The sequence below is a fragment of the Drosophila elegans genome, unplaced genomic scaffold (genome assembly GCF_018152505.1).
Source record: "Drosophila elegans isolate 14027-0461.03 unplaced genomic scaffold, ASM1815250v1 contig_133, whole genome shotgun sequence".
Taxonomy (NCBI): domain Eukaryota; kingdom Metazoa; phylum Arthropoda; class Insecta; order Diptera; family Drosophilidae; genus Drosophila; species Drosophila elegans.
The window spans coordinates 1,781,488-1,794,526 of NW_024545499.1; the positions used below are offsets into that span (position 1 = coordinate 1,781,488).

At 41.2% G+C, this 13,039-nt stretch overlaps 1 protein-coding gene across 3 annotated transcripts; it reads right to left on the minus strand.

The window, feature by feature from the left end:
• Positions 1–1,760: 1,760 nt before the first annotated feature.
• LOC108149609 (protein wech) lies at positions 1,761–12,318 on the minus strand. 3 transcript variants are annotated; one of them, XM_017277310.2, is made up of 6 exons: positions 12,092–12,318; positions 11,806–12,015; positions 8,454–8,733; positions 6,422–8,384; positions 6,196–6,348; positions 1,761–6,131 (listed from the first exon to the last, which is right to left on the minus strand). In XM_017277310.2, exons 3-6 carry the CDS (start codon positions 8,669–8,671, stop codon positions 5,961–5,963), a joined length of 2,505 nt encoding a protein of 834 aa, XP_017132799.1. In that variant the 5' UTR covers positions 8,672–8,733; positions 11,806–12,015; positions 12,092–12,318; the 3' UTR covers positions 1,761–5,960. The 3 variants fall into 3 exon arrangements, with proteins under 3 accessions (XP_017132799.1, XP_041563338.1, XP_017132800.1); XM_041707404.1 differs by having other exon boundaries at positions 12,249–12,266; XM_017277311.2 differs by lacking the exons at positions 11,806–12,015; positions 12,092–12,318 and adding an exon at positions 10,984–11,335.
• Positions 12,319–13,039: the final 721 nt, after the last annotated feature.

Genomic DNA, 13,039 nt, shown 5'->3' on the forward strand with positions numbered 1-13,039 from the left:
AACCACCAACTGCCAATTAAGAAACTAGACTTACAAAAAAATGATATCATTCATTAAATCAAGCCCACATTTTTGATAGTTGCTTAACAAAATTATTTGATCTGGTTTTGAAATAATGTGTCACAATTAACATATTAGTGTTTTAAAAAATTATTTATATTAAACAGAGTTTAAGCTACAGAACCAAAAGGAAATATATCCTTGTGTTTTAAAACTTTTTTATTGGCAAACTAAAAAGGTTATTAAAATATTCGAGATACGAAACCAAAAAGCACACGATTTAACAATTTATAATTTTGTAATATTTTGTATATCAAACAATGTGTTTAGTTATATCTTATATTCACTTTAAGGGCTGTCTAAGTATTTGACTTAGACAATATTGCGATGCCCTCCCCAAATATGAATAGTCCGAGCCAGGCTAAAGATCGTCTCGTCCCGTAAATAATAAACTGTTTGCTTTGGCCGTATTTGTTATTGGGGGACACATCAACCAGTGAATTGTAGGAGAATAAATAACCGGTTATTGAAAACTATATTTATTTCTATTTAAGTTTTACTAATCATCACATTACATAGCATCGCATCGCTTCGCACCGAACCCTGGCCATGAAAGCCGGACAAGCCCTCAGTGTCAGACGTCTTTGGCTGGAGATCAAATCAAATAAACACTTCGCGTGGGGGCTACGCTAGTCCAGTAAACTCGCAAATTGATATAATCTGGCGCCCCATCAATCTGAATTCTATTACCTTAATTACCCGTTCTCGTTGCTAAAATTAGCGGCTTATGGATCTGGACTTTGGCTCGGTTTTGCTCAACTTTACGACCAGCAAACAATTGTAAAAGTGATTTCGAATGGTGGTATTTCCACACAAAGCTACAGCAATTTTAAAGTCACGCAACAGATGCGATTTAAAATAATATCGCACCATTTTGGAGTTCGCTTTAACGTGGCTTCATAAAAGTCTCATTATGCCCCGAGTACTTAGCGATTCCTTTTGTTATTCTAATGGTCTCTCGGCACTTTTTTGACAATACCCGAACGTCTTTTGCGTCGCATGTGGCTCTATGGAGACGGAGATACATATATAAATAGCCTTGACCCAGGTTCCGGGTGTACATGTACCCATTTAACGAGACAAATAAAGATGCTAAATATGTACAATTAAAGAACTGAACACCCATTACTGCATTAAGCCATCTACTGGATAAATTAAATAATATATAGCAAAAGTGCTAGCAGACTACTTAGTTTAAGCTTACTGGTGAAGTAATGTCTATATTTTATCAAATAAATCTACCTACCGTAAGTTAAAGATTTTGAGGCTTTTGTTTTCGAAAGTCTACTGCAGTTCTTATTTTTAAACGTCAAAAATTGAACTATTTATAAACGAAAACGTTATTTACTCTTGCATCTAAAGGTCTTTTAAAATATAAGTCTCAAAGAACTCTTTTCACTAAGGGTACTGCTATAAAAACTGAATAGCAAGGCCATAAAAATGTATTAATCAGAAACAACTTTTATTAAATTTAATTTGAATGCAATTATAGATCAAAGTCGTAAGCCATCAAACAAGTTTTCATAAAAATACATATTAGCTTGGTAATAATCGTTATTATTAGCTGAGCTTTTAAACATTTCTCGGCTCAAGCAAAGTCCGATAGATAGAAGAGCCTACCTTTAGGCTTAACTGATGGAACCCAAAAGTAGTTAACGACCAGAACTGGAACCCCAACAGATATATAAAAGCCAACAATGTCCACAATTAGTAGTGTATAATTTATTATTAAATATGTTATAAAATTTGTTTATCGTATAAAATATACTCTTACTCTTGTCTCGCCAAGTCCACATCTATGTATGTATATATATATTTGGGTATATAAATATGTATGTGTACGCATGTATATAGAAAAATGGCAGTCCACGCTGCAGTAGTACTACGTGGACTACGTTTGTTTCCGATTTTCTCGCTTTTCACTATTAGACAATTACAATTTTTAACTGCAACTCGTTATTGAATTTGTCGCTTGATTTTGGTAGATTTTCTTTAGATTTATCGCCATATGACTTAAATAGCTGCTTAAAGGTGGGTGTACCTAGTACCCGCACGCCTCTACATATGTATGTACGCTCTATGCTGAGTGGGTGAGAATGTATGAGAAAATTTTGCATATGCCAAAAGTGATCTCCCCTTAGTAACGCGAAGCAAATCATATTTGAAGATTAAGAGGGTAATAAGGAGGGATTTTTGGTAATTTTGGTAATCGTTTGCCCTAGATATATAGTATATGGGGGGTTAGTCTATGTTTAAGTAACTATGTATGTATGCGACTATGCTTATAAGAGTGGTTAGTATGCTGGCTATTTCGATGAATCCTCCATTCGATCCTGTTCCTGATCCTGATCGTGATTGTGATCGTGATCGCGATCGTGATCCTGATCCTCTATGAATATATGCAGTATTTGCTATGCGAAACCAGTAGCTGGCCTATCAATATTTCTTATGCTGCACTTTCGTCTGATCGATCTATGTTGTAACTTAAGCTGTGTGTGTGTCTGTGTCCTCTGATCTGGCTTAAAATTTAAATTTGTACTCGTTTTGTACTCAATTGCTCCATAATTATTACATATGTTAGTACGTGTATGTATGTATGCGTATGTTTATGTTTATAATTTCCAAATGAGAAATATTTTCAAATTTAGTTACAATTCTGGGGGGTTTTGTTACAAACTTAATTTCTAAATGACCGCGACAAAATATAATTATGTATGCATAATTTTAAAGATCAAGATTTATAGGTAATGAAATCATTTCTCCGTACTTGCCGAGAATTGCTTTTGCCTTTGTCATTAAAAGTTTTACTCAAAATTGTATTTTGATATAAGAGTTCAATCCGTTTTGTTTTAGCATCGTCAATCGATTTGTTATAAAAAAGTTGCTTAGTAAATATGTATGTGGGCTTGCAATGTTCGCTTTCTTATCTTTGAAAATCATGCTCAGGATGATTTTAGTCATTAAGTTTGCCGTTTCGCATTTTTCCTTAACTGCTAAGTACGTAATACGAAAAAAATTTGAATACCTGATTTATGTTTTGGATTCGTTTAGTGTTTTTTTTTTTATTTATTTTAGTAGCTACGTGTATATGAGCATTTTTTGCTTTAGAATTAATCGTAGGTGTATTTTGGGCAACGTGTTTTTGGAATATTCGGTTTATTTGAAAAAATACCTGCTTGCATTTAATTAAGTATTTTTGGTATGTATTTTGTAAAAGGTTTAATTAACTATCTGTTTGAATGTGTGTGTTTGAGTGTAGTGTGTAGTTATGTAAGTTATTGGTTTTGCTTTCTCATTTTGATTCTTAAGCCTTTGGCAAATTGTTCAGTATTCTCATGACTTGTAGTAATTTTTTGTGTTTAACATACTTTAGTATTCTATAGATATATACGTTTAAATGCTTTTTATTTTGAATTATGGCATTCGGTATTCGCTTAAATCTCAATAATTGTCCTCTTTATTGGTTTTTGCTTGTAGATAATGTTTTTTTTTTTTTTTTTTTTTGTTATCATTTTGTTTTTATTTTTTACACAATTTCTAAACTGTGGCTTTTAGAAAACGGCGCTCATTTGTAATGATATAAGTATTAGTTCTTTAGTATTGGTTTAGTAAATCTCACACAAATATAAAATATGGCATTCTCTCAGATGTCGCTAGTCCCGATACGATGCGATATATATGATATATACATGCGATATTTGTGGGGATGCTCTGCGTGCGCTTTGTGTGCGAGTGTTTTTGAATGATTCGATCTGGATCACAAGAAATGAACGGCGCTTCAAGGTGTTACGATTGGATAAAATGAGGTTACGAGTATGTTATGGCGATCGTGTAGTTCCCCGGGATTTCGGGGGTTTGGCTAAACTAAGGTGTAAAATAATTACGATATCTACTCTATATAGCTCTATGTGGGGGGTTGCCCTCTGCTCCTGGTGTATATTACGTGTATATAAATATTGTATATGTTTTTTGTTGCCACCGCTCTCGTAGAGCCGTCAGCATTTTTGCATCTTTTTTTAACGCTAGTGTTAGTGATTTTAGATTTAGGGTTTTTGTTTGTTTGTTTTGCGCATTTTATGCAATGTTGCTTTATTCGTGGAAGGAGTGTTAGCTATGTATCATCTCTCTCTCTGTCGATCCATTGAAGTCGGGTTTGAACACAAGTACAAAGAATAGAACGTCTCAAAACAGGAAGAACATAACGTAAACTAAGTAACTAAGTTTGCTAATACATTTTACAATTTACGCCTGGTCCTGAGCCTAGAATCGGTCCTAGTCGGCTCTCTATATGTTTGTATACAATTGCTACTAAAAATCGTTCCACTCTCTAGACAGATAATTCAGCTAATTCATGCGTTGCCCATGATTTCATTAAGTTTCATCGTTTTGTTTTTGTTTTATTTGTTTGTTTCTTTTGCGAGGAACATGTCACCTAAATGTGTATTCAATACGCCCATATATTGCTCTGGATTTTCCATACGTTTCACTATGCCACGCCCGCTAAGTCTACTAAATGCTAATGAACACATTGAGTCAAAAATTATGATAATTTTTTCGTTATTTTGTTTTTAGTTTTTTTTAGGTATTGTTCGTTAAACTCCCCCCAACCCTCCTCTACTCGTTTTTAGCTAACCTCTCCTTTCAACCTGCAGTGTATCCTGTGGGTAAGTCCTTTCACAATTAATTATAAAGTACCGACACAAACGAAGCCCTGTGATGCATAATGGGTATGAATGGATGGGTAAATGTCGATGAATGTCAGTTAAACTCGGATTAAGCTATGCCCATGATGATAAGTGACTGGATGATCGGATCTATATGATTTCTGTATTGCTATATGTGTGAAAGTATGTGTTTTATGTTATGCTATGTTAAGTTACTTTACGTTATCAATGTCATTGCAATTTTAGTGTGTTGGATTTTTTCACTTTTTTGGCCTGACCATATATGGTTCCTTAGTTGGCTCCGAAATTGCGGTTTAGTTAATCAGTCTTTGTTAAAAGTTCAACCAAAAGTCAGCGGGTTTCATCAATATTTTCTGATTTTTGTTTGTTTCTTTGTTTTGTTTTGTTTTGTTTTGCTTTGCTTCTTTCTACAAAGTTCGTGTACTCACTTGCTCAGTCTCAATTATAAACAAAAATTATTAAAAATATGTCCCAAAAAAAGTTATTTTAAAGTAAACGTAAAACAGAACTAAACAAACGAATTAAGAATATAATACAAACATTAATACCATTCCACAGTGTCTCTGCAAATCATGTTTAGTAACTCTTGTCGAAAGTAGTTTTCCCCTTTCCGCTAAGCAACCCCATAAAAAACGCAATCCCCACCTTCATTCCTACTCGTTCTATCAGCTAGCAAACTGCCTTTCAGTCTAACTAACAGGTAATAATATTTTCATCTAGTAAATGGTTGAGTTTCCCTCTTCGCTTTATCTTTTACTAGGTTCGGTAACTCTACTGAATGCTCTCGGATCCTACGTCAATATATATATCTCCTATATCCTATATCCTACTCAACTGCCTTCCGCTTTAGTTTTCGATTTCGTTTTAGTTTTAGTTTTAGTTCTAGTTGGTTGGTTGGGCTTGTATATTCGCTAAACATATGCATATTCGTATAGATATAGATATCCATAGATACATACATATTTGTAATTCGTATTGTATTGTAAATTACCAAATCGTAACCATAACTCTTAAGCATTATCGAGGTAATCGTTGTAGCACTTAAGCTAAAAATTTTCGCTATTTCCATGCACTCAATTCTGATTTTCCCTTACTATTTCGGATTCGGTTTCGGTACCTGTTCTTAATCGTTCTGTCTTTCGGATCTCTACGCTAACGTTCAGCTAGTTTAGCTCTTGTAAATGCTCTAAAAATGATCAGCACTTGTTGCCTAATTTAGAATACGTGCACAAACCGCTTGTAAGGGTTAGACCCTTCCTTGGAGTCTGGCGACAGTTCAATGAGGAAAACGATGCGACCGTCTGGCATTATGGCCACATCGCATGTGCGATCCTTCTCGTCCAGCGTGGGCGGCATTAGAGGATTGATGGAGGGTCGCACCTCGATCTGTATACGTAAAGAGGACACTTTGTTAATAAAGTTCTCAAAGTTCTAACGTTCTCATACTTACATCCCACATAAAGTCCAGGTTTTGGTTGAAGACCAGGATGCGTTGATTCTTGGAATCGGCCACTATGATGCGGCCCTCATCGTCACAGCACAGGCCCGAGGGCCGATTGAACTCATGGAAGCCCGAGCCCTCGTGTCCCTTCACGGAGAGAATCTGCAATAAATCCCCAAAATTATTAGCATTTACGACATGCCAAGTGTAAGAGTAAGAACACAATCATATTTACATCGTTGATGTCTGGATCAATCAGGTAGAGGCAGTGGTTGTCAAAGTCAGACACTATAATGTTGCCAGTGGGCGTGTAGCAAACGCCTCGTGGCGAGGCGATTCCTTTGGTTTGCCCATGGTTGTCGAACACTATCTGGCGGATGAAGCGACCCTCGGAGTCGAACTGCTGGATGCGATGGTTGCGCGAGTCGGTGACCACAATCTGGCGGCGCGAGTTCACGGCCACGTCCCACGGATATTGGAACTGGCCGTACTCCTTTCCGTAGCTGCCAAATTTGAGCAAGAAGACGCCGCTAGCGGTGAAGATCTGCACACGATGGTTGTCCTTGTCCACCACAATAATGCGGTTGTCCACGTCCACACAGATTCCTGCGGGCAGGTCGAACTCTCCGTTGCCCACGCCCTTGCGGCCAAACTTGAACTTCAGGGAGCCGTCGGGATTGAAGACCTGGACGCGATTGTTGCGGCGGTCCGAGACGAGCACGTGGCCCATTTTGTCCACGCACAGGCCCCACGGCCGGCTCACCTGGCCGTCTTCATGGCCCTCGGTGGCGAAGGACAGCGAGAGAGCATTGGAGTTGCGCACCTTGACCAGATCCATGCATCCCGGAATGGCCTGTGTGGTTCGCGGCGCACTAAAGTGTAGTCCAGGCGAGCTGCGCAGTCCGTTGAGCTCCCAGTCCAGCGCCGCACTGGACATGCCACTTGACATGCCGCAGGCACTTCCTCCACGCGGTTGCATGATTGGCGATGGAATCCGAAAGCTGTTGTCTCGCAGCAGGGGACGACGGACACTCGAGGAGGCCACGTTCAGCGGATTACTGGCCATATTCAAGCCGAAGGCCATGTCCATACCGTTGGACACTCCGACGGCTCCAACTCCTCCGCCGACGCCTCCCACACCGACGCCGACTCCTACGGAGGCGGCGGCCACGGCACTCACACTGGAGACACTCGGCACGATGCCGTTGCTGCTGGACACTATGGGCATATTCTTGTCGTCCACCAGGACTACGCCGCCCTGGTTGCGGATGTCCTGCAGCAGGCTGTAGTCTGGGGGGGCGAAGGCAAAGACCTCCTGCTTGGGCTGCAGGTCCTTGTAGATTCCCGCGAATTGTTCCATCTGGCGCTGACCATTGGTCAGCTTCATGGCAATCTCGATCTGGTCCATGTTGCAGGCATTGTCCGCCACCTTGCTGAGCATGTCGGAGGTTTCGGAGAGTCCAGCGAGGGCCGACTTCAGGCCCGCCATCTGGTCATGCAAGATGGCCAGGCGACGCTGGCGGAGCTTCTCCACAAAATCGAGGAGGAAACGCTCGCGGTCCTCGATGGCAATGATAAACTGACGGAATGCCTTGCGGATATTGTCGCTCAGCTCGCTGCAGTTGCGCTCAATCAGCCGGATGAAGGCCAGCGCCTTGTCAATGCTGCTCTTAATGCAGCGCGTGCCCACCTGGCTGCTCTCGATGGCGCCCTCCAGCTTCTCCTTGGAGCCCACCATGAAGCTCTGGATGGAGGCGTAGCTGTGCTCCTTGTGCTCGTGCAGCGTGCAGCACTGGCACACCAGTTTCCGGCAGTAGTCGCACACGTAGCGCAGCATCTCGTTGTGAATGTCGCAGATGAAGTTGCCGCTGGGCGGCGTCTGTGCGTTGACGGAGCTGCCCCCCGTGGGCGAGGCTCCGATGGGCGTGGGCAGGGACACTATTGAGTGGTTGGAGGACAGCGGACTGTTGCGGTGCTCCCTCAGGCAGTCGTTGCACATGAACTCATTGCACTCCAGGCAGCGTATCGAGGCGCTCACCTCGCACCAGCCGCAGCTGATGCTCGAGTTGTTGGACGACTCCGGCGACATCTTGGGATTGCTGCGTGCGCCGCTGCCTATGGGTCCGATGCTGAAGTCGCCATGCGTATCCAGGCCGCCCAGGAAGTTGTTTATGAAGAAGTCTGTCCGTGGTGGTGAGCTAAAAGAGTGATTAAATGCCATTGAATCTTTATCTTCCGCTTGGTTTTCAGTCCCGTTTCGAACTCACCTCTGACCCACATTGGGCAGCAGTCCCACGTTGAGGTCCCAGGCGGGAAAGCTCTCGAGGATGCCCGCCAGCAGCCGCTCGGAGGAGTTGCTGGCATTGCTGCTCACACTGCCGCCGCCACTTCCGTTGGCCGTCGAAGAGGCCACGCCGTTGGCGCTCGGCGCATTGCTGCTGGCCATTTGTTGCGGAACCGAATTGTTTGACAAGAGTTCCATCATAAGAGTGGTGAGATCACGTTTCTATAGCACAAGGCGGCAGTCAATGGAGAGGCGCTTTTCCGCTAAAAAGATTTGCGTGGAAAATTCAGAAGCGTTATAGGAAATCTCAAAGACACGAAGGCTTGTCAAGGAGTGCGTTTTAGTGTTTTTTTTTTTTCTAAAATGCGTTTGGAACGCGCGGGACGTCGTCAGTTGCCGAAGGGTAGCAGCTAACTAAATTGGCTAGGGAAAAGGTGCTTCATTAAGTAGTCCTAGACAGGCAATTGCAGCTGCATCTGGGCATCAAGGCATCTTAGGTAGCGGGAAAATTCCCCGACCGCCTGCCTGCTTCTTATGCCCGAACCTTGATCTACGATCCCCTACCCCTGATCCTTTAAGCAGGCCCGTCCCGAATCCGGGAAATGCAATGCAACCCGAGAATGGCAGCTGTGTGGCGCGAGCAGCAGCAGGTCAGATTTGTGTGTGTATCTTTGTATCTTTGTATCTGCAAGATGCTCGGCTGCATTCAAGCCATTGTCTAATTATTTGGAATCCCGGAATTTCAGCATTTGCCACGCATTTATGGGCCAAAATGGCGATGGTTTTTCGCGCGCAATTCGGCGAACTGGCTGTACTCCTTAGATACTTTGTGTAACCCAGATACTAGAGTCGGGAAATTACCCCCAAAAACGGGGGAAAACAAACAGGCAGGGATTAGAACCCACCCTATAGCGGTGCCCCACCTCACTGCTCAACCTTAACGCGTAGTTACACCATTTTCCTGTTTCGCCACCAACCACCTCACTTCGCCTGCACTGCGCAAGCGACTTTTCCGGCAGGGAGTAGGGGGAGGAGGGGGCGGTGGAAAATCTAAAACGAAAACGTCACGAAACAACAGACGGAACTGGTTGCCATCTTCAAGACAAGCAACGTACGCCCAATCAAACGAGCGACTTTCATCCCCTCGCAGGAGCAGGATTTCGGAGTGGCTTCTTCTACACTTCGAGGAAAACCTGTCGACAGAACGGGTTTTTCCGTAATTTTGATTTCTGGTGATTCGAGTTAATTTATAGCATAACTTCAAGGGTGGGCCCAAGGAAATCCAGTTAGCTTGGGGGTTTGGGTGAAAAAGGGTTTATTCTTATGAGTGAATTGGGTGTTGGACTTCTGTTGTTTCCGCAAAGGTAAAAGAATGAAGTCAACTGACTAACACTAAGCTGGTTTATGTATCTGGTGAAATTATGTTTTATGTCTAAGATGTAGTTTAGTGCTTTATGAATTAATATCTCTTTTATAACGAGTTTTATTGCAAAATGATTACAATTAAAGATTTTGTTGGTTTACTTTAATACAAAACTAGTTCTAGGGAGAAAAGGTAATTCTTTTGAATTTAGAGTGACTGGCAGAAAACTTGTAATGTGTTTAAATGTTTGTCGATAGTTTATAAATTTAGTTTAGGAAGGAATTCGAATCAAAGTGATCCTCATGCTTTCATTTCAAAAAACTAAACTATTTGTTTGCGTGTACTAATTATTTTAAATTTTAAATAAAATGGTAACTGATTTAAATTATGTCCCTTCATAAATAAGGCAAAAGCCTGTGAATAACATACATACATTTCCAGGATACTAACAGTGAGAAAATGTACACAATAGTGCTGTTTGAGGTTTAGGAAGATTAAGCAAAAGGGTTGCGATTGGGTTGAGTTGCTAAGGTTTTCATCCTAAGAATTGAAATGAAATCAATACACTAACTCTGCTTTGATCCCCATTTTCGGCGAAACAATGCAACGCCCTAGGAAAGTAATGCAATTCTAGGATATTTTCGAACCGTGTAGACAGCAACAACAAAAACAAGGATAAAAAGAAGCAGAGCAGGATAAGGACGAAGAGGAGGAGGGGCAGAGGCAAAACTACCCTTGTCACCCTTGAACGTTTTCCATTGAAACGGGTCTGTCTCCGAGTCGTAGGACGTGAAAAAAACACGACCAAGAAGTTAAAGTCCTTTCACAAACACACGGACGCCCAACCGTACATCTGTGTACGTGCGGCGAGGATACGACGCAAAAACGTCGGGGGATGAGGACGAGGGTTGTATTTACACAAGTTTCTCTACATGTCCGTATGTAGGTGGTTTCTGCGCCGCAAATCGTGTATATTTGTGTATGTATATTTTCCAAAAATGGAAAAACGTTGAGAGGAATCTTTTGGGAATCTTGGGAACCGAAAAAATCAATATTTGCATTAAAGTCTATTTATCATTTTGTGTTGATAGTTGCACTGTTTTTTCCCTCCCTCTTTCGCTCTCTATTTGCATCTCCTTCGCGTACACACCTTTTTTAGCAGCCGCATGCAAGCCGCTTCGCTTTTGTTGTTGCTCCGCCCGATTTTTACCGCTTTTCGCTAATTGATTCGATTTTTGATTTGATGCGGATTCGGTTTGGATTTGAATTGGTTTTGCCTTTTCAGCGAATTTTCGCGAGGCGATATTCTTTTTCCAGAGAGTTCTTATATGCGTAATCCGTTCGCTCCGACATTCGTGTATTCCTTATTCCGACTGAAGAAGATACATCCGAAACCGAAACTGAAAACACAACATAAAATCTCTCATTCTCTCTCTGTCTCTCTCTGTTGCTTTGCCGCTCATCATCTATGTAGCCTAAACAAAATATAAAAAAAAATAAACCCAAATGTATCTCACAGTTAGTTTTTTGATTTTGATGTGCGCGCGCGCTCCAAAAATGTCGCTCTCTCTTTCGCCCGCTCTCTCTTATTGCTTTCGCTCTCTATCTCTCCTTCGCAGGGGCACATACACATACGCATGCATGGGAGGCTCACATGCACATTTTATCTTCTATTTATTTTCACTTATGCCGCAAAGAACTGCATTTAACACAGAGGGTCGTTGCAGAAGTTTGGTTAAATGTACTGTTACTAACCTCAAACAATCGAATCGTCTGACGAGCATAACGGCTAATAGGATAATGGCGTCCGTTTTGGTGCACGGTACCAAGGGTGTATAGGTTCCCCAGAAAATATGTAGTTAACTCACAAAACGGCATATTCTTACCCCAGCACCCCAGTTTATTTATTTAGTAACCTCAATAAATGCCTCTTTGGGCTTTCTTTATCAAGTTTACCAGTTTAGCTACTCACTTGTCAAAATCATACACTCTATGCAGTTTCAGGGTGTCCCATAGTCGTCACACTGCTGCAATTTGATTTTCTCGTCCGTTCTTATTCGTTTATCATGTGAGTGTTTGATCGATGTAAAAGCTAACGAAGTCTTCTCAAAATGGTTACATTGTCCAGGCTTTTCGGACGAATCACTGTTACTCTAGGTACCACCCTCGTGCACTTTTCCTCCTGCAAAACGAACGAGAAACATAAAAAAGCCATGAGCAATTGTTCTTATTGTGCCTCTGCTAGTTCCACAAATTACTTTGGCGGGCGTGTGTTAGATGCACTTTTGTTTTGCTTGGCTTAATCGAACGGTTCCAGTTCTGACCCACTTATTGCGAGCACTAGGATCAAAATCGGCTCGAAATCTTCACTCCAACCTTCACGCACGCATTTAACCATCAAACTGCAAAACTCACGTTCATGCGCTCGCCTCGGCCTCTTCCTCTTATTCTCTGTCCCGCTCTCTCGACCGAGCGTTTGTTGTTTTTTTTATTTGCGCCCCTGTTTGTCGTATCAGGCATAGCCGACTGGGGGAAATTCTTCTCTGAGGGTTGTCGATCTGGTCACACTGCAAAATCTTTTTTTTATATTATTTATATCTTTAATGATGGTTCAGAAAGTTGTTGTTTAAAAAATAAAAACCCACAATATTTATTCATGGATTTAATTTCGAAAATGATTTCATTTTTTAAAAATTTATTTTACCTACCTAATGGAAAAGTGGGTATAACTGATTGGGAACTTGGCATGGACTTCATAGCATTTTTACTTAATGTGATTATTCCCAATAAGCGAAGCAAATATATAAATACATTTTACAACATCCTTGTTGGTTACGTATAATATTTAAGTATATGCCCACTTTTATTCGATTTTAACTTTGTCCAAGAATTTCGATCATAAAACAAACTGTAGCATTATTTCCAGCAAAAGTATTTACCTTCGAAAATTATGATGAATATACGCGTTGAGTAAAAGTCTCAAGTTTTCAAAAAATTACTCATGCGACATGTGATGTCAGTTAAAACAAATTATGTATGTATGTAAGACAACAGTACGAATGAGTGGGCTTATTCAGCAGGACAACAAGATTACTGATCACTGATGGATTTCTTACGATAGTTCATCTAAACGCGTATGCAAAAATTCTTCCATCGTGATCAGCAAAAAAGGAGCGTAAAAATAGTACGCTACCTTTTCGTGATAC

Coding starts and splice junctions, on each gene's coding strand:
- LOC108149609 (XM_017277310.2), bottom strand. CDS start 8,671: ATGATGGAACTCTTGTCAAACAATTCGGTTCCGCAACAAATGGCCAGC. Junction 8,385..8,453: donor CTGCCCAATGTGGGTCAGAG/GTGAGTTCGAAA, acceptor TCACTCTTTTAG/CTCACCACCACGGACAGACT. Junction 6,132..6,195: donor ACCTGGACTTTATGTGGGAT/GTAAGTATGAGA, acceptor TTACGTATACAG/ATCGAGGTGCGACCCTCCAT.